This window comes from Mytilus galloprovincialis, chromosome 13, assembly GCF_965363235.1.
Source record: "Mytilus galloprovincialis chromosome 13, xbMytGall1.hap1.1, whole genome shotgun sequence".
Lineage (NCBI taxonomy): Eukaryota > Metazoa > Mollusca > Bivalvia > Mytilida > Mytilidae > Mytilus > Mytilus galloprovincialis.
The window spans coordinates 8334996-8360797 of record NC_134850.1 but is presented as its reverse complement, the minus strand read 5'-3'; the positions used below and the strand labels follow the sequence as shown (position 1 = coordinate 8360797).

At 33.7% G+C, this 25802-nt stretch overlaps 1 protein-coding gene across 1 annotated transcript in view; it reads left to right on the top strand.

Moving 5' to 3' along the window:
• The first annotated feature begins 1289 nt into the window (after window positions 1–1289).
• Window positions 1290–25802, top strand: part of LOC143056874 (ATP-dependent translocase ABCB1-like) — a 67409-nt gene continuing 42896 nt past the window's right edge. The window contains exons 1-6 of the mRNA XM_076230052.1: window positions 1290–1599; window positions 9157–9196; window positions 14725–14851; window positions 15975–16120; window positions 19195–19328; window positions 20030–20201. Of these exons, the coding sequence (XP_076086167.1) occupies window positions 1502–1599; window positions 9157–9196; window positions 14725–14851; window positions 15975–16120; window positions 19195–19328; window positions 20030–20201 (717 nt within the window). The 5' untranslated portion in view covers window positions 1290–1501. The remainder of the gene's footprint in view (window positions 1600–9156; window positions 9197–14724; window positions 14852–15974; window positions 16121–19194; window positions 19329–20029; window positions 20202–25802) is intronic.

The window sequence follows — 25802 nt, the reverse complement described above, 5'->3', positions numbered from 1 at the left end:
TATCAATTTTCTATTTCCATTGTTTAAATTGTTCATTGTTCACAGTGGCGGATCCAGCCATTTTAAAAAGGGGGGTTCCCAACCCAGAGTAAAAAGGGGGGGTTTCCAACTATAGGCTCCCATTCAAATGCATTGATCGGCAAAAAAGGGGGGTTCCAACCCCCGGAACCCCCCCCCCCCCCCCTGGATCCCCACTGGTTCATGTGTTGTTTCCGTATATTTTAGCCGCTCGTCTTGAGCCTACCCATTTGATCCGATAACACCCCATATAGCAATAAAATTATACTTTTATTGCCATTCATAACTCTTAACAGACCAATTAACAGACCGGGTTTATACATCCGATCCATTAACAGACCAGGTTTTAATTAAAGATTGATTTATGTCACCAAAATACAGATTTCCGTGAAGATTTTTCACACAATGATTTCAGTATGGTTAACATAATGCCTGTCTTTTTTCGATGTTTAAAATATTGCATGCACGTAAATTCAACCAACGTGTCATTTTGTGTACAGTTTGTGTGTGTAAAATGTGTATAAATTTATTGATGAGTAACCCGCCTTTTCATTTTATAGATCGCACATTGAAGCTAGATAAAATAATAATTACACCACTGGATTCAGTACGTTGAATTGTTTTGTTAGACATTAATATTTTTTATGATAAACATATATTAAAAAAGTTATACGTGAAACATGCTGAACTTTCAATGATTTTCTCGATAACACCTGATTAACAGACTTTAGCCAACCCGATTAACAGACCAACCGCCGATATAGCCGCATACTCAATATAGATTAACCGACCAAACTCTCGGTTAGCCGAGTGTCGGCCGTGAAATAGGGAGGCTGAAAACAAAAATCATAATATTATAGACAATCTTATTAGAGAGTTATGCTTACAGATGGAGTTTTGCTATTAAATCAGAGCTTCATGACCCCACAAAAGGTGGCTATGGTGCTTAATTTAATTCTGGCTATATGAGCATCAGGATTTATATGGAGAGTAAATGCAATGAATTCTTTAAGGGTTGATTTTAAAATGTAATCCGCTACTTTTACTTTATAATACACACCAGGTTTTCGTCGTGTTCAGCATAGTTTTTATATTTAAACAGGTGCATTGTTTGTATTCACTCTTTTCAATATTTGCAATAAGTTTATTGATTTCTGTATCCATTAGACTGAATCGTAAGGTCGAAAACTAATATGTTCATCTTAAAATAGGTAAATTGTGTAAACAAGAAAATATCATATCCTTTTTATACAGTGACAGTGTGTGTAGTGACGTTGGGTGCAAAGGACACACTAACTAGTTGATTTCATTTCTTATGCAATAGCCAAATATAAATAATGACAAACTAAGGTTGTCTTTAAATTCGGATTTACAAGTCGACATATAAAGTTCTGTACAGAGAGTTTCCGTTAGTCAGAGCTGGGACCTTATTTATTGTTAGTATAATAGTCCCAGGTCCGAGCGATATTTTGTTATTAAGAAAATGAGTAAAAGCGAAGAGAGAAAGCCTCTTCTGGCTGACGCAAGTGACGAGCAGGAATCATACACAGACAAAGATAAGAAGAAGGACAAAGAAAAGAAGTAAGTTAACATGAAGTAAAACGCCATGGACTATTTTTAGCGCAGAGTTTATAATTTAGGATGCTAGCTCTAAACGTTGGATGTGTAACGGTGGCGGTTATCACTAACTGCCTTTGTATTCTTAGCAGAGGCGAATCTAGCCATTTAAAAAAGGGGGGTCCCAACCCAGGATAAAGGAAGTGGGGTTCCAACTTCATGTCCCCATTCAAATGCATTGGTCCAAACAAGGAGGTTTCAGTCCCCCGAACCCCCCTTTAGATCCGTCACTGCTTATGCACTGAAAGCATGTCGCTTGACGATCCTCATACGCTCTATTGGATTAAATAATAGATGCCGTGAAAAAACATGCCGGCCTGAAGGGCATACGATACAGTTTTGATCCCGTATTTACATTTTCATACTTGAAATAGTTGGTTAATTGTTTATTCCTCAGCAGACGCAAACTTGAGGCTTTATCGAGCCAGACCGACATGTTTCTCATCGAGTCACAGCATCAATTCCGACTACTCACTGAACTCAAGTATCTCATGCCGAATGGATCGTGACAATTTAACTTCACAACACCAGGGTGGCCTTCTTGTTTTTTTTGTTGTTTTTTTTTAAATATGAAGGGACAGTCATTGTTACATTACTGAGGGGGTTAGGATCTTTATCGGGACTCCGGGATCGAGTGTTTTTAAGCTCGGGATTTCGGGATTGACCCTTTCGGGATCCGGGAATCCTTTTTTTCGGATTTCGGGATGTCGGGATTTGCTTTATTTAAATTCGGGACCTCGGGATTTCGTTTTTTCAAGTCCGGGATTTCGGGATCAAGACCCCTCCTATCCCCCCTTATTACTTTGAAATAATTTATCAAATTCGACTGATGCGCGTACGGAAAAATTAGGTCGAATTCGTTCCGGAATTTAGTTTAAAGGTTTCCGGTTGTAGATTTCACATGTTTCCATTTTCGGTATTTCAATTTTGATTGAAGCAGAGACATTGAATTAATGACAGAATAGCCTCAATAGGTGTTATATTAAGGTATATAGCCCAAACTTTTTTTGAGACAAGTGTCTGTATCAGAGATAAAAAAAAATGTGTCAGATGTAAACTCCAAATGACTTCCTAAAGGAGTTCTGTATCTGTATCTGTATCGTTACGTCGAAGGTACCAATACTGGCTTTTACTCGACGGGAGAGAGAGCGCCTATTGTCGGCGTTGTAGAGCTGTTTTGAAGCTCTCAACTGATTTGGTGCACACTATTTCTTCTTCCAGTTGGTTCCAGTGAATTACAGTCTTGACAAAGAATGAGTTTTTCATACCTGTCAACCTGTGACGATGAAAATGCAGGTCATGACCTGCATTGAAGAATTAAATCTCAGGTCATAACGTGTACGAACTTTTTCGAGCTGAATTTCAGTATAAATGGTACATTTTCTTATTATGTATATGGAAAATACCAAAACATCAATGCATGTTCACTTGGTTAAGTCATTTTATCCTAATTAATTATTATTTCATTGCACTTTTAAAGATTTTAATAAATTTGTGTAATACAGTTTTATGTTCTTTACTTTTTGTAGTTATCAGATACTAGAATTTTTTTTCAATTGTAATTTAAAATGTTTTTTTTTTTATCTTTATTCATTTCTTCAACATATATATACAACAGATATATGACATATTACACACAAATATCACAAGGCAATGTTTTAAAGTATAATCATATATATAATCTAAAATGTTTGAGACTATTGGCTCACACAGCAACTCTGAACAAAGTAGGAAATTAGACTAAGATAAAATATAGTAATACAGTTAAAGGCAGTATAAATGTAAAAAATAATTTTCAACTTTTTTTTTTTAAATTGTATAAAAGTATTAAAATAATGAAAAGTTATTTTTCAAAATGTATTTGAATTCTAAATTTTTTATTATTTTATCTTTTTCACCCATAAAACGTAAATATAAGGAATAATTTTGAATGGTGACAAATAAGGGGAAGTAACTCTAACTCTATTTGTAAACAAATGTAGAGCAGTTTATTTACGACCTAAAGCTAAGGTAATTGGTGTTAATTAACAGTGTGTTTGACACCAAAGCTGTCAAGTAAAGCCATGCACTTAATGGGTCACTTAAATTGACAGTTTACATAGCTAGATGAACTTCCTGTTCATGGAAGAATTACGAATTTGCCGGTATTTCAAAAGAATATTACTTATGAAATCAATCGCAAGGCTAAGAAATACGGGTGAAATCGGGTCATTTTCGGAATTCCCGGGTGATTACAATGACCCGGCGGGTGTCCCGGGTGATCCCTCAGAATTGTGAAAATCTCGGGTCACACCCGCAGAAAACGGGTCAGTTGACTGGTATGGTTTTTAAATTGCTCAGTTTTACAGTTTGTAGTTTCAATTGCCTTTGAGTTGTTTTTAACTGAGTTGTTCACTATGTTTGTGCTCTCAAAGTCTACAAAGCGTGTCAGTTTGATTGTTCTTTTGGTTTTGTCTTTTACCAAAAATTCGTCAGGTTTGATAGCTGGGACCAAACCCTCAACCACTTTGTACAGAAATACCAGTCTTTGGCTTGTTCTTCTGGATTGTAGGTTTTCAAGTTCCAGTACTGTTAGCATTTTGGTGACCAATCCTTCTTCTCTTGATTTATAGTCCCCTGTGATGAATCGAGCTGCTCTTTTTTGTATTCTTTCTAATTGGTTGATGTTGTTTGATGTATAAGGGTCCCATACAATTGCCCCGTATTCCATCGTAGATCTCACCAATGAAATGTATGCTGTTTTCTTGCAGTCTTTTGGGCAGAATCTTAGATTTCGTCTAAGAAAGCCTAGTGTAGAATTTGCTTTCTTAGTTACATTTGAAATGTGGGTGGTCCATTTCAGATCGTCCGATATCTGTAGTCCTAGGTATGGATTGTGTTTGACCTGTTGGAGTATGTGTCCATCAAGGGTATAGAACTTCTGGCTTTTGTTCTTAATGCTCAGGATGTAACATTTCTTTGCATTGAAGCGCAGTTCTGGAGTTAGGTACGGAAAGTGATTTTTTTTAAATCAACTGATCTAAGAAAACTTTACATCATTTTAAAGGCATTGTGAAGACATTTTCAAAACAGTTTCACTTTTATCAATACACATAAAAACAACAAAGAAATAGCAAATTTTCAAAATGGAAATTTTTTACTACACTGGAAAAACTGTTTCCTCTTTTTAAAAAATAATAAAATATATTTTTCTAATCATTTGGGTTATAGTTTTATTTATATTGCTTCTTTTACATCTTGTTAGTCAATTTCAATCCTCCATATTAAGTTTTTTGGTCAAAATAGAAGCATAAAGCATGAAAATGTCAACCACTCTCATGAAATTCTATCGTCCAAAGTCGCATACATTTGTAACATGACGCATGATGACGGTACCTTTATATATTCTTTCTTTCAGAGCATCAGTTTGTATATATTGAAAATGTAAAGTAAAACTTTATAAACATTCGAATGTTAAGAAACAAAATATAAATATGAATAATACTTTTTATATACAAATGTATATATGTTTAATTGTGTGTGTGTATAAAAAAGAAGATGTGATATGATTGCCAATGAGACAACTCTCCACAAGAGACCAAATGACACAGAAATTAATAACTATAGGTCACCTTACGGCCTTCAACAATGAGCAAAGCCCATACCGCATAGTCAGCTATAAAATACCCCGAAATGACAAATATAAAACAATTCAAACGAGAAAACTAACGGCCTAGTTTATGTACAAAAAATGAACGAAAAACAAATATTTAACACATCAACAAACAACAACCACTGAATTACAAGGCTCCTGACTTTGGACAGGCACATACATACAGAATGTGGTGGGTTTAAACATGTTAGCAGGCGTCCAATCCTTCCCCTGACCTGTCACAGTACAACATAAGAACAAACTATAAAAATCAGTTGTACCACGAGAGACAAGAATTGTTTTGAAATATGTCATCTGTCTTTGTATAGTCATGATAGTTTTAGAATGTTCCCTTTTTATTAACATTCTATTTAATGAAATATTCTTATTCTTATATAGCATGTATAGTAAAAGCTTATAAATAAAAATAAACAACAAGCTTTTAACAATTATTCTACAGGACTAAATTTAAAATACCTGTTGCACTGAAAAACAATGAAAATAATATAACATTATTTTCAACAAATTTCAAACAAAATAATTATGTCAGATCGCTGTAAATACTTGTATGTATAAAAGTAAAGTAAATTCATATCTGTATATCAGTTACAATATTTATACAGTGAAATCTGTAAACCAATCTCATTCAGGACTGAAGTTCAAAATGCATTGAATGTGAATAGCATTTGAAGTTAACTGCCGCTACTGCATGGATTCCTATGTATGTTTTTAGTTGAACATGTTGAAAATACATATATTGAATTGTTGTTAAACCACATTATTCTGTATCCTTACTATCTTGTGTTCAATAGCAAGTGTTTGAACTATCTTTCAATCGCAATAAACTGGCTCTATAATGCAAAAATAAACTATCACCGCTGATTTCCAATCAAAACTAAACCAAAAGTTGTCCATGCAAGGGAAATAACTCTGTATACACAAATAGGAGGGTTATTTATAAAAATTAATTTTGATATGAACACAGCTATCTAGATTTATTTATTGGACCTAATTATTTAATTACTATATTAAACTTAATAAAAAAATACATTTTATGGCTGTATAAAGTTCCCTTGTATTTTTTTGAAACGAATGTAACCTTCAAACCCTTGTTTGTACCTCAAATATTTCATTGTTTTCCCGAAAATTATAATATACAAAATCATGTATATTCATATAATATCTATCAAAAGCAATCAGAACCTTCTGAGATTTAACAAGAGTTATCTCCTATTGGTTTGCCATACCTACTGGAGTCAAAGATTATTTTTTCAAACTTTACTTTTCCTGAATCTCTACCATCATGACCATCTGATTGTTATCATTGTGATGTGTGCTTGATGCCACACAGCATTTGTATGCCCCTCTTATGTTTTTTGGTCTGTGTGTCTGATAGTTTGTCCGTTTGTCCATCTGTATTGTAATATTAGTGATGTCCCTCTAAAGGTTGAAGTTTTAATTTGGTTAAATATTTGTCAAGGTAGTTTTTTATGAAGTCATGAAAGTTGAATTTAAATAAACTTGAAACTTAGTACACATTTCCTTATGATATGATCTTTCTCGTTTTAATGCCAAATTAGAGTTTGATCCCAATATCACGTTCCACTGAACATAAAAAATTCGTGGGGCATCCTTGTACTACCAACATGTTCTTGTTACACTTTATTTTCACCTTCAGCTACATGTATAAACATTATAAAGTGGCAAATCACCAAATCCAATATGTTATGTTTATATTATTACAATTTCCACATAGTAAAATATCTTCTAGTGGACTTTGATAAATAGTATATATATTTGCAATAGAGATTTTTTACATACAATGTTTTATATTAATTTCCTTCCCTAATCCAATTGATGATAAAGAATTTTCAAAAAGGTGATAAATAAAAGTTGATACACTTATGCATGCCTCAGCTGTGGAGTGTCTTATCTCAGAAATTTAAAGTGATATTTCGTAAGGTTGACCGCCATTATCATAATATAAACACAAAGGACGTAGCCCGGTTTTGTCATATGAAGTTGTGGTCAGTATTCATAGCACATGTGTGCGAATTTTGAAACGAACAAAAAATAACGAGTCTGAAAGTGGTATATGATGGAAAATAATGTGAAGTTAAAATATGTGAAGAAAACAAATATTGAAAATGGAAATGATCACAAAAATGATGAAAAAAACAAATCTGATTCTAATGATACAAAAAGAGGAGCAAGCGAATCAATTCAAAATGGTGTAAAAAAAGATGAAAAATCGTTAGAAAGCACAGACAAAGGGACAGAAGTGAAAGGCAAAGATGCTAAGAATGATGGGTAAAGTTATACTTTTTTGGACCCTGTATAGTGATTGTAAATTAACAAAGGACATAGTAGTCCTGGTGGGGGCGAGGTGGTTACTATATAAGTAGATGGTAGTGATGAGCTGCTGGAATAGGTCACTAGTCTGTAATTTAAAGCTTAAATTTATAATAAGGTTGAGAAATTACATTTGTAAGAGGAAATAAATATATAATTATCAGAAACAGATTTCGATGTTTTTCACAAAAATGTTGGATTACCTGCAGAGTAAATATCAGGGGCGAATGCAGAAATTTTCATCAAAGGGTCCTGCTTAAGTCATGCATCAGTGATTCGTTAATAATTTACCCAATTTTTACCACAACAGGGGGCAACACCTGGCCTTCTGCCCACTAATTTGCCTCTGTAAATTGGCCCAGGGTATATTTACATGTATCTGTTTTTCAAAATATATCAGGGTTCTGGTAGTGTCATCTGTTCTGAGATGTTAGTAAGTTGTAAAACTTGTGTCTGATCCATTTGTCATGTTGAACAATACAATGTTTAAAAAGCTATCTGTTCTGATAATCCTTAACACAGATAGATTTAGAATAGAATGCAAATACCCCTAAATAAAACAGAACAATAAAAACTCCTTACATTTTGACCCTTTTAGACAGTTACATCTACCTTTCCTTATAGCATGTAAAGCCTAGATCTGACATGGCAAAATAAAAGTTTAACTTTATTCAATATAATCCAAAATGATTAATCAAAGTTGGCAATTTTTTGGTTTCTATGGAAACAATTCCCAGACAAGTGATACACAGTCATTCATTGAGATAGTCTGTATTGGGATATTGTACAGAAGTCTAAACGTACTAGATATTAACATTAATCAAGTAAACGTAAAGAAATACTGATTATGGATAGCTAGGCCATAAGAAACATTATGTCTTAAATGTAAAAAAAAATGGGAATTCTATTGAAAGGTTAAAGGTTGTCATGAGGTAAGACTGTACTTTTTAATTATAAATTTATTTGACTTATTTATTTCCCATGAATATAATTATGTAAGAAGGGGGAGGGGTTGTGGCGAATAGGTTTTTGGAGGCTAGAAAGTGCTGAAAAATAGAACGGGCTAAAACAATCATGCATAAAGTCTGGAGAACCATTTGTGATGGTTTTAAGATGTTGTAAATGGGTGAATTCCATAGAGGGTGACATGAAAACAGAAAAAAATTACTAGTGTCACCTAAATTTGTGAAAATCATTTTTCAGATATTAAATACAATTATTTATTTTGGTCAGCTGTTAGTTTACAATGGCTCAAGATTAGAATTAGGATGTAAGGGTCATGAATGTGGGGTTGGGTGGGGTGGGGGGAGGGGGGGAAATTGTGAATTTATGTTAAAAACAAATTATCATTGAAAAGGGGAGGATGGATCATTTTAACAAAAATATGAAATTTGTGATGAAAATTGTCTTTGTTAACCTTATCATTGTAACATTTTTTCAGCTGTTTGAAGATAAATAGACAAATAGTATCATTTCACATCAAAGATGTTTTAAAACTTGTGGTGCATGAACTAACACATAATTTTTTTATTTTTCAGAAAACCAGATGGACCTCCCCCAGCCACACTGGGACAATTGGTAAGTCAAATTTAAATTTAGATTTAGGGAATGAAAGGTGTGACTAGACCCCACTTAAGGAGTTTCATGGTTAATGCTGCCTATGCATAGACTATTTGCATGTTCAATTTGCAATATTTTTTTAATTAAAAAAAAACTAATGATTTTGTAGGAGAAATGTTTTTCTCTCTAAAGAGTACATTGTACTTGTAAATGTCAGTCAGTTCAGAACTGATTTTTGATGTCTAAAAATAACATGAGCTACATAAAGAATATTTTATTGAAAAAAGTAAATCAAGAAGTTTGATTATATGTAAAGTGACAAATGTACTGGCTGCCAAAATAACAAAAATCCATAACACTGTAAGATGAAGTTTACTAAACAATCTGTATTAATTATCTCACTTGAGTCATCATTGTTATTCACTACTTTGAGAAGGATGACATCATGTAGTCCTTGTTAGAGACCCCGAGTCACCTCTTAAAATAAACATTTTACTAAACCAGGACCAAATTTTAATCAAGTGCAAAAATGTTAGAATAAGGTCTCACTTAGTCATTGATACATAAATTTATGTGCCTAGCCTTTGGAAGTTGATGAAATCATTGCTAAATATAGGAAATGTTGTAAGAAAGGTCAAAATCTAGTGCAATATTTTGTATCAATTGATTCATTTTAGGTGAGATTAAAGCCACCTATATATGATATGAAATTATGTCACTGATAAACCTTGAATGATATCACCTGTACTTTTAAAATATGCAGGGTCACAGGGTTACTTGTTGTTTGAGCTGGGTTGTTAACATGTACGCATAAATTACTCATTTCTATCCCATTTACAACTCATTTCTACAATTTAAATTTTATATTTGATAAAAAAAAATAAAACAACCCCAGATTCTTTAATTAAATACATTTCACCTAGGATTAATTGTACCACATGGTTCCATATCACAAAGGGAAGGCTGTGATTAAGTTTGTGGGTAATGTCTCCAAAGGGGGAGGGGAGTATAGGTTCCAAATTTGAGGTCCCCAATTTTTTTAAGGGTTCATATTTTATTTTTTCAAAATTTTTCTAATTTCTTATATGAAAGAATTTGTACTACAAGATGATCAAACTTTACATTAGGATAATCATAATAATATTTAAAGCGTTGTTGCTGGAAATTAAATGTTTCAATCTTGAAAATTTTATATATATCAAATGGCTAAAATTAACTTGAGAAGAATTTTTTTTTTTTTTAATGAATTCTAAATTATGTAATAACAATAATTCTTAATTTGCAAAACAAACAAAAAACACTTTTGGTAATGGCAAATACATATATCGGGTGGATACAATCATTTCATAATTTTATAATTTTTTTTTATTTCTAAATTTATGGCATTTCCTCTATTAGCCACTAAGTTACATTATTTGTTACAATAAATCATAGGGTATTATATGGGTAAACCATTTTATAAACATCACTGGCTAAAATGAAGACCATGGTTGACCAGGTCAACAATAAATCATTGGGTATTATATGGGTAAACCATTTTATGAAGATAACATCACAGGCTTAGTGAAAATGATGATCATGGTTGACCAGGCGACAATCAGTGATTTTTATCGACAAATTTCTACTGGTCCGCCGGACCACCAGCTGACAAAATCTACTGGTCAGACACAAATTTTACTAGTCCCGGACTACCGGACTAGCGCTAATTTTGACCTTTGACCAGGCCACACCTTAAATATTTTGGTTAACCCAAAGGTAGAGACAGTGGGTTGTTAGCACTTGTAAGCATTTGTCTGAGAAAAAAATCCTATAAAACAAGTTATATTATTGCAATTTTGAGTATTTATCCTTTGATCTTTTTTTGTGATAATTTTTCATATTATGCTTAACTTGCTTGAGATGGAAAATTATCGCTAGAAACTAAGGACGCACATGGTGTTGCAAATAAAATTGAAAATGAAATTGACAACGTCGTCATAGGTAAAATAGTGATAAACAGATTATCATTGGTCATCTCAACTCGATTGCTTTTCATGCTTTCGCCATACCGTCTCAAGCGAGAAAATCAATCTTGTTGAGATGATCAACAATAATCTATAAATATATATTTAAGGTATATAGGAAATTTCCATAATCATATAATGTTTTTAGATATTGATTATGTAGATATACTATTAAATGTTTTGACAAAAGAATTTAAAAAAAATTACAACCAAATAGATAAGCTATAAATAGGTCATGTAGGTAGGTTGACAAATGAATTATAATTGATTTATCAATATAATGTAATAAATCGTGTCTGATATTGATTAGTAAGATATCAACAGGAGCAATATTAGAGTATAGTAAATATAACAAGTTCAAGTTCAATGTTTTACAATCAGTTTAACTTAAAGATAACTGGAAACTGGAACAATTATATGAACTGCATAAATATTTATATTGCATATATATAAGGCAATATTCAGGAACTTGAAATTAAAACTTCTGCTCAAATCAGACTGTAAATGAAGCTGCTAGCCGGCGGTAGGGACAAGCTGGAACTGACGTAAATATACTATAAATCTTCTGCTAGTGTTGTTATTTCGAAATTCCAAATATGGGTAAAATCTATGACCAAAAAAGGAAACTTCCTTATAACTTAAGGCAAATATCTTTGCACTTGACGTCGAAGAAAATGACATCATAACAGCCCTATTACTGTAAAAAGGTGCGCAACGTCGGTGCAAAAATAGATCATAAGGAGTTATTACTTTAATCTAAATAAAACTCCCTTCTTCATAAACTTTACATAAAACACTTGAACATTTATCCATAATTCAAAAAACATACACAAATATAACTACAACAGTTTCATTATAGTCTAAAAATAATATGATTTCTATTGACATTATATAGGGACAAAGTCCCCAATTCGGTAGAAAAAAAAAAAAAAAAAAATCAGGAAAATTTCCCGAATTTTTCATTCTACTAATGAATTCAAATTCGTTAACTTTTTTTTCAGATTTTTTTAGATCCCCGCATTTGCGCAAAAATCTACTTCCTTTTTTGGTCTTGTTTGCACGAGACTTTGAATAATATATATATTTATCAGTTTTAGTAAAATATAACATGTATAAGGAAGGAACTCAATACCAATTCATTTTTTTAATAATTGTTTGATGAGAAAAAAATGTTACCTAATGACAGCGTTTTATTGTTTACATTGAATATGACGTCACAACTAAATCCCTAACAACAGAACCAAAATCGGAAACCCTACGGTATTTCCGCTTGTTTTATTAACTTGTTTCGATTAAAAAAATAATTCACACAGACTTCGTCCCCATTCACACTGGTAATGCCTGCCTCATATTATTTATAACAATACCCGCTACTTCCGGTAAAAGGGAAAGTGAAAGCTGTAACTCAGAAAACAGGTTTTCTGTCATTCTGGAACATACCATATAAGTAAAATGATTATACAATATATAGGTAATGATGAAATAAAATACACTAATTTATTGCTATAATACAATAATACAAAATACAGCTGGCAGAAATATAGACAAAACTATGTAGACAATATCAGTAAAAGTTTTGGCACTGATCGATCTGTCAAAATCGTCACATTATACTAAAATTCTCCACAGTTAAGTACTCCTCCGTTCACTTTGCTCCTTTCTGAGAATTCACTTTGACTAAAATCCCACTGCATGTACATGTATACTGGTAAAATTCAAAAGTGTTGTCTCTATGCTATATAAAACATTTAGAGTATATATCTGGGAATTGGCTAAGCTAAACAAAATATCTATGGTTGGCGGGTCTAAATCATTTTTTTTTTTTATTAAATATATAGAATTTTGCTTTTTTTTTCTATAAATAAACTTTATCCTTTACTAAATGGAAAAATTAAATAAAAATATGGGGTCACCGTTCATTTAAGCTCATAGTCTGCCTTTGAAAGAAGCATACTTTTTTGTTAAGGTACTTTTTTTCTGTTGAACTAATAGGAGAAAAAAGGTGAAATTGAAACAAAAAAAAGAACTAAAATGCAGAAAACACTTAGATTTTACAATAGTTTAGTTTACGTACAAGTCATTTGAAAAAAATTATAAAAAATATAGGTCACCGATGAGTTAAAAAAGTTTTTCAATTTTTATGCAAATAAATGGCATTTTTTCACCAAAGGGAGATATGATAAACATTTCAAAAGTCTTCATGGGCCAAAACAAATTGATTTGTTTAGTGGATTTTTGTACCATATCATAAAGTAACTGTCTCAACTTTTTCTGATTTTTTTGTACCTTAATTTTTGTACCCTTGAGCCCCCTTAAGATGAAGTTGGCATTGATTAGTTATATATACATATATATATCAATTTATAAATTTTAACAATTATATGCCTTATTGTTATAAATCCCTAACATTTATGTTACAGAACCAAAATCGGAAATGTTACAGTATTTCTGCTTGTTTTATTAACATGTTTCAATTAAAAAAATTATTCACACAGACTTCGTCCCCATTCACACTGGTAATGCCTGCCTCATATTATTTATAACAATACCCGCTACTTCCGGTAAAAGGGAAAGTGAAAGCTGTAACTCAGAAAACAGGTTTTCTGTCATTCTGGAACATACCATATAAGTAAAATGATTATACAATATATAGGTAATGATGAAATAAAATACACTAATTTATTGCTATAATACAATAATACAAAATACAGCTGGCAGAAATATAGACAAAACTATGTGGACAATATCAATAAAAGTTTAGGCACTGCTATCTGTCAAAATCGTCACATTATACTAAAATTCTCCACTACCCCTCCCTTCGCTTTGCTCCTTTCTGAGAATTCACCTTGACTAAAATCCCACTGCATGTATACTGGTAAAATTCAAAAGTTTTGTCTCTATGCTACATGTATATAAAACATTGAGAGTATACCTTGGAATTGGCTAAGCTAAACAAAATATCTATGATTATTAAGTATCTTCCCAAATGAGGCAAGGTTTGTGAAGCAGCAGTATTTACAAATTACAATTAAAACAGTTAAATTATAAAAAAATTCATTTATTTTCATGGGAACCATTTTTTGTAGATTTAGGAAAGGATGCTTTTTTCTGATATTTTTTGTGATTTTGACAAAGTCTGCATATAAGCCTATAGAATTTTTCTTTTCATTCAACAACTTTTTGCGGTCTGGTCAATAGATTGAGTATACATTTAACTTTGTAAAAATGTTTCATTGTATGTATTCTACTCATTTCACTTCTATGTTATTTGTAAATGTATGTGTATTTGTCGCTCCTGTTACGCAGGAAATCTGGGTCTGAGTGTATTTTGAATTCAACAGTAAACAAAATCCACGACAATTGGTATCCCACCAATAATAATCAATCTGCAGTATTCTTATTTATAATTGACCAAACCCAAAGTAAAGGGACAATATTTTTTTTTTGATTCCCTTATTTAAAAATAGAACTGCAGTATGAATTTATTTATATATTATTGATCGATGTATGTGTTTGTATTATATATTTTTTGTTATTTTACAGTTCCGCTATGCTACGTGTGTGGACACAATCTGTATCCTGTTTGGTTCCCTGTTTTCACTCGCTCATGGAGCAGGATGGCCGGTATTGTCCATCGTTATGGGACAGATGACAGACACTTTTGTAGCAGGTACTTTAAGGATATATAGATGTATTCAGTGTGAGCTTTGGCACCTTGTTGAAGGCTTTGACCTAAAATAGTTTACTTTTTATTAATTGTGACTTGGAGGGAGAGTTTTCTCATTGGCACTAAAATACCACATCTTTTTATATGGTAACATCTAAAATTACCATTATCCATGTATATCATTTTTGTTTTTCATCATTTTTTGTTATGTACATTTATAATCAGGCTGTTTTCTCCTTTTAATTGTTTAACATTTGTTATTTCAGGTTTTTTTTTAGTTTGCTTTATTGTATGTGTTTTGTTCAATGTGGACGTCCGTACATTGACCTATAGTTGCTAAATTCTACTCAAACTTGGCCACAATCATTATTGGGGTTATCTAGTTTAATATATGTATGCAAGCCAATATTGCTGACATGGCTAAAAAAAAAAAAAAAAAAGGGTAAACTGCAGGTTATATATATAAAAAAAAAATGCGGTATGATTGCCAATGAGTTAACTCTTCAAAAGAAATCAAATGATGCAGAAATTAACATCTATAGATCACTGTACGACTTTCAACTATGAAACATTCCACATAGTCAGCTATAAAAGGCCTTTAAATTACCTTGAAAACCACTATGAATAGAGGATGTCTCACTGAGGCCAAATTGTTCAAAATGTTAAAAGCAACCTATTTTTGTCTGTTTATTGAAAAATTATAATAGTTACAGAGAAACTTTTGTTAGAAATTTTTTATTTTCAATACAACATTTACCGGTACTAATAAGTTTACATTGCCGAAATCTTAAGATGTCTCCTTATTTGGTGGTATGCTCTGATAAGAGAAATTTTACCAATATTTTGCATTTTTGCCTTATATCGTCAAACCTTAAAAAGATAGATAAAAACTTTAAAAATGAAAAATGATCAGCAGTATAAGATCAACACTAAGTCATATTATCTAAATCATCAGTTGAGGTTATTGAGATTGTTGCCCTTTCAGGATAAGATCAACACTAAGTCATATGATCCTTTCAGGATAATTTTCACCAAACAAGTAGCCATTATTAAAGATGTGACACAGGCTCTTTAGGGCCTCTTCTTTTCTATTGAGATTTTGTAATTTTTCATTTTCTTTTTACAGGACCAAATGGCTCCTTGATACCTCCAGACCCTAATGCCACACACAATCCTAATGTTACTGTAGAATCTTTTGAAGAAAAGATGACGACATATGCATTATATTATTTAATCATTGGTGGAGTAGTACTACTCTCTGGTTATTTACAGGTACTTGTTGTTGGTTTATTTTTGGTTTGTTTAAATTTAACACCACTTTTAAGCATCGCATTTAGGCTATTTTGTGGCGGTCAGTTTTTATTGGTGGAGGGAGCCGGAGTGCCTGGAGAAAACCACCAACCTTCGATAGGAAAACTGACAATCCTAGTCAATTAAGATGGGAGTCAAGTGCACCCTCACAAGCAGGGTTCAATCTCACAATCTCAGTGTTGACTGGTTAGTGATATAGGAATAACTACTTAGACCACTCGGCCACCGAAACCCCCACTTGTTGTAGAGTAGTGTTATGTACCAGGTTATAAAGTTAGGGAAAGCTAGATTTATTTTAAGGGCATCAGTGTCTTACAATGTTCACTTGCTAGTGAGGCCACTCAGGGGGGTGTCCAAATAATCATGTAATCACAATTTTTTTGCCAATATCATCACAAAATTATAGTTAATTTTTTAAACAAGATAATCTTAAATACAGTGCCTTGATTATCAAAAAATCAAATAATCATAAAAAATTTGGTCTGGTAATTAAATTATCACTATGAAAACAACCAAATAATCAAATAATCAGAAACCCAATGAGGATGCTTGCTAGTCAACACTTGGGTTTAGTAGTTGAAAGTTGCAGCAGACTCCGATCTAAGATTGCATGTTTTATTGCTCAAGATTGGTGGTTCTCTTCATGTACTCTGGCCTGCCTCCACCTTTTAGGGTCCTGCCTCCACCTGTATGGGGCTTCCTTACTCATTTGGACAAGTGATCTAAGTAGTTCATCTATACTGAGGTTGTGAAAAAAAGTAAAATAAGAAAAATACTGAACTCCAAGGAAAATTCAAAACATGAAGTCCCTAATTGAATGACTGAAACCCATCAAAAAAATGGAAGACAACTGTCATATTCCTCACTTGGTACAGACATTTCCTTATGTGAAAATGGTTTTATAGCTACATGTAGCTCAACCTCTCACTTGTATAACAGTAGCATAAATTTCCATTATATTGACAACCATGTGTAAACAAAACAATTATAGATTAAATGTCTTTTTAAAGGAATTTATTGGTGTATAAACTCGACCAATTCACTCACAAGAGATAGTATGTTTGTGAGTGACTTTGTCCAGTTTATACACCAATAAATGCCTTTGAACAGGTGTTTAATCCTTATAATTCTTTAATAAAATTGGAGATAAGGAATATATTTTTTCACACTCTCAACCTCTACCACACATCAATTGTCTACATTTATGTCATTGAATAGGCCTGGCGCATGAATATATATATCTGTTGGTTAACCAGTGTTCTCCCCAGGCTGTTTTAGCGTCGCAGTACCGCGACGCTATAATTTTTCACCGTGATGCTATAATAATTCCCACGACGCTATAATTATTTTGAAGATGCTATTTTACTTGTCCTCAATTTTGAACTTTCATCTATTATCGAATATGATCATAAAAATTATATCACCTTTAATTATAATCCCTATAAGTCGGACACTAAAGGCAACTAAGAGATTAAATAGCCAAGTGTTCATTGCCCTCAGGGTGATAACTGTTTGGATGCGAATATCCCAAGCTGACACTTGTGACATGACTAATACCACGTGTCTGCAATCACCAATTTCGACATGGAAAAATGCAATCACAAAACAATTCGAAATCTACCTTTTGTATTACGAAATTTCAAAGATTGAAACGATTTTTTTTTTTAAAAGGTTGTTTATTTGTGCAACTCTCCAAAAAATATTTTCTTTCTCTTCCCGTAATACGAGAGCGAGAATTTTTGTTTTGAGCTAAAATAAGTTTTATACTTCTTTAAAAAGTGATCATAATTGGCTTAAGTTTATGTTTAATCCATTTAATGCATTTAAAGCGTATTATTTATTCTCAATCTCTTGTCAAACAATGTTTATTCTCGGACTCATTTTCGTAATTTTTTCTACGGCCACCATTGCACATTTTTGTGTTAACTACGGATCGGAACCGGACCAGATATGACAAAAATCCGCATTTTCACGATAATGACAACAGATGGACAGTAGACAGAAAAAATATATCAATAGAGAAAACTACGCATTAACAGACTATTTGTTAGATAACTTTTGATGTAAAGATAAGAAACAACTGGGACTAATTCATTGAGTGCCATGAAACAATGAATTTCATAAACATGATAAAAAAAAGTTTTTAAATTGATTTTTTTTTTGCTACTTTTGCTGCTTTATCTTTACTTAATATAATATAAAAATAGTTAATTTTGTGTACTAGATATTTAGTTTTGTATATATACTGGTTGCACTATAATGAACCATTCTATCGAACTACCCGAAGTCCTCTCAACCAATCATAACAACGTATTCCCTAATATGCAAATCATATAAGAATTATACAAAAATAATAGGTAAAAATGTGAAAAATGAGTGGAGCCATGCGCATAGGTGCGTTAGCCTACAATCTGAAATGTCCTGTTCCCTGCCTATGTTTGGGGTTCTCACCAGACTCCAACAATAAAAACTATCTTCCCATGTAAAGCCTATAGTGCTCAAAGTGGCATTTAACAACAATAATCAATTAATCAATCATTAAGGTGGTACCCAATACTTTCACTAAAATTAATTTGGCTCGTTTAATTTTCATAAAATTTTGACAAAGTATTTACTTTGACCCTTTAAATGAAATATATAAATTTCAAAAATTTTGAACCAACCTCACTCATTATCATTTTTATCAGAAAGATTACACTGGTTATATAGCAGATTGACAAACACCAATTTTGATCATTAAGAAGCTTAATATTCCCTTTACAACACAACATTATTAAAACGTTCGGCTGATTTTACAGAGTTATCTCCCTGTAGTGTTAGGTACCACCCTAAATCCTCAAGAATACAAAACTTGTAAGTTATGATATAGACAATTAGAGAGCTGAAAAAAGTGTTAAAACACCAACATTCAATCAAACATCAACTTCTTTTTCTTTTGGAAACTTATTTACAAAGTATGTCAAAGGAATAGTACAACTGGTAAACCCCCTTAGTTTATAGAGTGAATATAACACCAGTGATATTTTATATTTCAGATCGCATGTTTTATGACAGCCTGTGAGAGACAAGTAAACAAGATTAGGAAACAATTTTTCCAAGCCATACTACGTCAGGAGATTGGCTGGTTTGATAAACATCAGAGTGGTGAGCTGACCACCAGATTATCTGAGTAAGATATCAGCAGTAAAAACATTGAGTACCAGCCATTGAAGTCATAAAACTTTTGAGTCAGTTTTTTATACTCACACTTTAAAATCGACCAATCAAAATGCTAGATTTTATGTTTCGAGCATGATTTTTGTGCTCCAAGCACTGAGCAAAGTTTTATGACTTCAAACCCAGATCTGCCAACTATCCCAATTAATGGTTATGACTTGGATTTTGAAATTCTATATTATATAAACTAAACACCTTGAAACAAGCATTCAAATAAGTCAAAAGGGTATTTAACTCATTCATGCATACTCCTTTAAATAATAAAGTAATAGAGTAAATCACTTATTACAATATAAGAGGAGTATAAGGTCCTAAATGCAGTAAAAAAAACCCATGGAGATATTGAAAAAATTGGTTTCAGTTCTCTAACTTGAGTTTGCCTTAACCAAAGTTTATTAAACTTATACACAATGTTTATTACCACATAGATCATGTTCAAAATTTGGTTGCGTCACTTTAGATAGGTAATTGCTCAAAAGTTGACCTATGGATAAAAAGGCACCTAAAAAAACTTGGTTTTGACAAGGACCGAAAAATCAGAAGCAGAAAGGACAATTAGTATGAAATTAAAAATGAAAGATCTAAGTTCTAAAGTTGACAAGGGAGATAATCAGATTACTTATTTACATTTTATGTCTGGTTTCTTTTTTTCAGTGATTTAGAAAGAGTGAGAGAAGGCATCGGAGACAAGCTAAGTCTTTTGATACAGTTCGTAGCTCAGTTTTTTGCTGGATTTGCCATTGGATTTTATAAAAGTTGGAATATGACGTTAGTTATGATGTCACTGACACCTCTACTGGCCATTCTGGGTGGTTATTTCTCAGCAGTGAGTATATATCTGTAACAACTGAAGTGGGTGTTGACCATTCTGGGTGGTTATTTCTCAGCAGTGAGTATATATCTGTAACAACTGAAGTGGGTGTTGACCATTCTGGGTGGTTATTTCTCAGGAGTGAGTATATATCTGTAAAAACTGAAGTGGGTGTTGACCATTCTGGGTGGTTATTTCTCAGGAGTGAGTATATATCTGTAAAAACTGAAGTGGGTGTTGACCATTCTGGGTGGTTATTTCTCAGCAGTGAGTATATATCTGTAAAAACTGAAGTGGGTGTTGACCATTCTGGGTGGTTATTTCTCAGGAGTGAGTATATATCTGTAAAAACTGAAGTGGGTGTTGACCATTCTGGGTGGTTATTTCTCAGGAGTGAGTATATATCTGTAAAAACTGAAGTGGGTGTTGACCATTCTGGGTGGTTATTTCTCAGCAGTGAGTATATATCTGTAACAACTGAAGTGGGTGTTGACCATTCTGGGTGGTTATTTCTCAGCAGTGAGTATATATCTGTAAAAACTGAAGTGGGTGTTGACCATTCTGGGTGGTTATTTCTCAGCAGTGAGTATATATCTGTAACAACTGAAGTGGGTGTTGACCATTCTGGGTGGTTATTTCTCAGGAGTGAGTATATATCTGTAACAACTGAAGTGGGTGTTGACCATTCTGGGTGGTTATTTCTCAGCAGTGAGTATATATCTGTAAAAACTGAAGTGGGTGTTGACCATTCTGGGTGGTTATTTCTCAGGAGTGAGTATATATCTGTAAAAACTGAAGTGGGTGTTGACCATTCTGGGTGGTTATTTCTCAGGAGTGAGTATATATCTGTAAAAACTGAAGTGGGTGTTGACCATTCTGGGTGGTTATTTCTCAGCAGTGAGTATATATCTGTAAAAACTGAAGTGGGTGTTGACCATTCTGGGTGGTTATTTCTCAGGAGTGAGTATATATCTGTAAAAACTGAAGTGGGTGTTGACCATTCTGGGTGGTTATTTCTCAGGAGTGAGTATATATCTGTAAAAAATGAAGTGGGTGTTGACCATTCTGGGTGGTTATTTCTCAGGAGTGAGTATATATCTATAAAAACTGAAGTGGGTGTTGACCATTCTAGGTGGTTATTTCTCAGGAGTGAGTATATATCTGTAACAACTGAAGTGGGTGTTGACCATTCTGGGTGGTTATTTCTCAGGAGTGAGTATATATCTGTAACAACTGAAGTGGGTGTTGACCATTCTGGGTGGTTATTTCTCAGGAGTGAGTATATATCTGTAAAAACTGAAGTGGGTGTTGACCATTCTGGGTGGTTATTTCTCAGGAGTGAGTATATATCTATAAAAACTGAAGTGGGTGTTGACCATTCTGGGTGGTTATTTCTCAGGAGTGAGTATATATCTGTAACAACTGAAGTGGGTGTTGACCATTCTGGGTGGTTATTTCTCAGGAGTGAGTATATATCTGTAACAACTGAAGTGGGTGTTGACCATTCTGGGTGGTTATTTCTCAGGAGTGAGTATATATCTGTAACAACTGAAGTGGGTGTTGACCATTCTAGGTGGTTATTTCTCAGGAGTGAGTATATATCTATAAAAACTGAAGTGGGTGTTGACCATTCTGGGTGGTTATTTCTCAGGAGTGAGTATATATCTGTAACAACTGAAGTGGGTGTTGACCATTCTGGGTGGTTATTTCTCAGGAGTGAGTATATATCTGTAACAACTGAAGTGGGTGTTGACCATTCTGGGTGGTTATTTCTCAGGAGTGAGTATATATCTGTAACAACTGAAGTGGGTGTTGACCATTCTAGGTGGTTATTTCTCAGGAGTGAGTATATATCTATAAAAACTGAAGTGGGTGTTGACCATTCTGGGTGGTTATTTCTCAGGAGTGAGTATATATCTATAAAAACTGAAGTGGGTGTTGACCATTCTGGGTGGTTATTTCTCAGCAGTGAGTATATATCTGTAAAAACTGAAGTGGGTGTTGACCATTCTGGGTGGTTATTTCTCAGCAGTGAGTATATATCTATAAAAACTGAAGTGGGTGTTGACCATTCTGGGTGGTTATTTCTCAGGAGTGAGTATATATCTGTAAAAACTGAAGTGGGTCTTGACCATTCTGGGTGGTTATTTCTCAGGAGTGAGTATATATCTGTAAAAACTGAAGTGGGTCTTGACCATTCTGGGTGGTTATTTCTCAGGAGTGAGTATATATCTGTAAAAACTGAAGTGGGAGTTGACCATTCTGGGTGGTTATTTCTCAGGAGTGAGTATATATCTGTAAAAACTGAAGTGGGTGTTGACCATTCTGGGTGGTTATTTCTCAGGAGTGAGTATATATCTGTAAAAACTGAAGTGGGTCTTGACCATTCTGGGTGGTTATTTCTCAGGAGTGAGTATATATCTGTAAAAACTGAAGTGGGAGTTGACCATTCTGGGTGGTTATTTCTCAGGAGTGAGTATATATCTGTAAAAACTGAAGTGGGTGTTGACCATTCTGGGTGCTTATTTCTCAGGAGTGAGTATATATCTGTAAAAACTGAAGTGGGTGTTGACCATTCTAGGTGGTTATTTCTCAGGAGTGAGTATATATCTGTAAAAACTGAAGTGGGTGTTGACCATTCTGGGTGCTTATTTCTCTTCAATGAGTATATAATATGTGAAAACTGAAGTGGGTGTTGACCATTCTGGGTGGTTATTTCTCAGGAGTGAGTATATATCTGTAACAACTGAAGTGGGTGTTGACCATTCTAGGTGGTTATTTCTCAGGAGTGAGTATATATCTGTAACAACTGAAGTGGGTGTTGACCATTCTAGGTGGTTATTTCTCAGCAGTGAGTATATATCTGTAACAACTGAAGTGGGTGTTGACCATTCTGGGTGGTTATTTCTCAGGAGTGAGTATATATCTGTAACAACTGAAGTGGGTGTTGACCATTCTAGGTGGTTATTTCTCAGGAGTGAGTATATATCTGTAACAACTGAAGTGGGTGTTGACCATTCTAGGTGGTTATTTCTCAGCAGTGAGTATATATCTGTAACAACTGAAGTGGGTGTTGACCATTCTAGGTGGTTATTTCTCAGCAGTGAGTATATATCTGTAACAACTGAAGTGGGTGTTGACCATTCTAGGTGGTTATTTCTCAGGAGTGAGTATATATCTGTAACAACTGAAGTGGGTGTTGACCATTCTAGGTGGTTATTTCTTAGCAGTGAGTATATATCTGTAACAACTGAAGTGGGTGTTGACCATTCTAGGTGGTTATTTCTCAGCAGTGAGTATATATCTGTAACAACTGAAGTGGGTGTTGACCATTCTAGGTGGTTATTTCTCAGGAGTGAGTATATATCTGTAACAACTGAAGTGGGTGTTGACCATTCTAGGTGGTTATTTCTCAGCAGTGAGTATATATCTGTAACAACTGAAGTGGGTGTTGACCATTCTGGGTGGTTATTTCTCAGCAGTGAGTATATATCTGTAAAAACTGAAGTGGGTGTTGACCATTCTGGGTGGTTATTTCTCAGGAGTGAGTATATATCTGTAAAAACTGAAGTGGGTGTTGACCATTCTGGGTGCTTATTTCTCAGGAGTGAGTATATATCTGTAAAAACTGAAGTGGGTGTTGACCATTCTGGGTGGTTATTTCTCAGGAGTGAGTATATATCTGTAAAAACTGAAGTGGGTGTTGACCATTCTGGGTGGTTATTTCTCAGGAGTGAGTATATATCTGTAAAAACTGAAGTGGGTGTTGACCATTCTGGGTGCTTATTTCTCAGGAGTGAGTATATATCTGTAAAAACTGAAGTGGGTGTTGACCATTCTGGGTGGTTATTTCTCAGGAGTGAGTATATATCTGTAACAACTGAAGTGGGTGTTGACCATTCTGGGTGGTTATTTCTCAGCAGTGAGTATATATCTGTAACAACTGAAGTGGGTGTTGACCATTCTAGGTGGTTATTTCTCAGGAGTGAGTATATATCTGTAACAACTGAAGTGGGTGTTGACCATTCTAGGTGGTTATTTCTCAGGAGTGAGTATATATCTGTAACAACTGAAGTGGGTGTTGACCATTCTGGGTGGTTATTTCTCAGCAGTGAGTATATATCTGTAAAAACTGAAGTGGGTGTTGACCATTCTGGGTGGTTATTTCTCAGGAGTGAGTATATATCTGTAAAAACTGAAGTGGGTGTTGACCATTCTGGGTGCTTATTTCTCAGGAGTGAGTATATATCTGTAAAAACTGAAGTGGGTGTTGACCATTCTGGGTGCTTATTTCTCAGGAGTGAGTATATATCTGTAAAAACTGAAGTGGGTGTTGACCATTCTGGGTGGTTATTTCTCAGGAGTGAGTATATATCTGTAAAAACTGAAGTGGGTGTTGACCATTCTGGGTGCTTATTTCTCAGGAGTGAGTATATATCTGTAAAAACTGAAGTGGGTGTTGACCATTCTGGGTGGTTATTTCTCAGGAGTGAGTATATATCTGTAAAAAATGAAGTGGGTGTTGACCATTCTGGGTGCTTATTTCTCTTCAATGAGTATATAATATGTAAAAACTGAAGTGGCTGCTTATTTCTCATCAGTGATTATATATATATAAAAACTGAAGTGGCTGCTTATTTCTCTTCAATGAGTATATAATATGTTAAAAGTGAAGTGGCTGCTTATTTCTCATCAGTGATTATATATATGTAAAACTGAAGTCAATGTTGGCCATTTTTGCTGCATGTTTTTCATTTATGAGTTGAGGCTATTATGACGGCTATTTTTTTCATAAGGGAGTATATGTTTAATGCATAAGTGTATTTTGAGTGATAAGATTTTAATTAACTGAAAATTTGACAGCACCTGAGATTTACTGCCTGTTTTTGGTGGGGTACGTTCTTGTTGCTTGTCTTTAGTTTTTATTAGCTCACCTGGCCCAAAGGGCCAAGTGAGCTTTTCCCATCACTTTGCGTCCGGCGTCCGGCGTAGTCCATCGTCGTCCGTCGTCTGTCATCGTTAACTTTTACAAAAATCTTCTCCTCTGAAACTACTTGGCCAAATTAATCCAAACTTGGCTACAATAATCTTTGGGGTATATAGTTTTAAAAATGTGTCCGGTGACCCGGCCATCAAATCAAGATGGCCGCCACAGCTAAAAATAGAACATAGGGGTAAAATACAGTTTTTGGCTTATACCTCAAAAACCAAAGCATTTAGAGCAAATTTGACAGGGTAAAATTGTTGATCAGGTCAAGATCTATCTGCCCTGAATTTTTCTGATGAATCAGACAGTCCGTTGTTGGGTTGCTGCCCCTGAATCGGTAATTTTAAGGAAATTTTGCTGTTTTTGGTTATTATCTTGAACATTATTATAGATAGAGATAAACTGTAAACAGCAATAATGTTCAGCAAAGATTTACAAATAAGTCAATGTGACCGAAATGGTCAGTTGACCCCTTTAGGAGTTATTGCCCTTTATAGTCAATTTTTAACCATTTTTCGTAAATCTTAGTTATCTTTTACAAAAATCTTCTCCTCTGAAAATACTGGACCAAATAAATCCAAATTTGGCCACATTCATCTTTGGGGTATCTTATTTTAAAAATGTGTCGG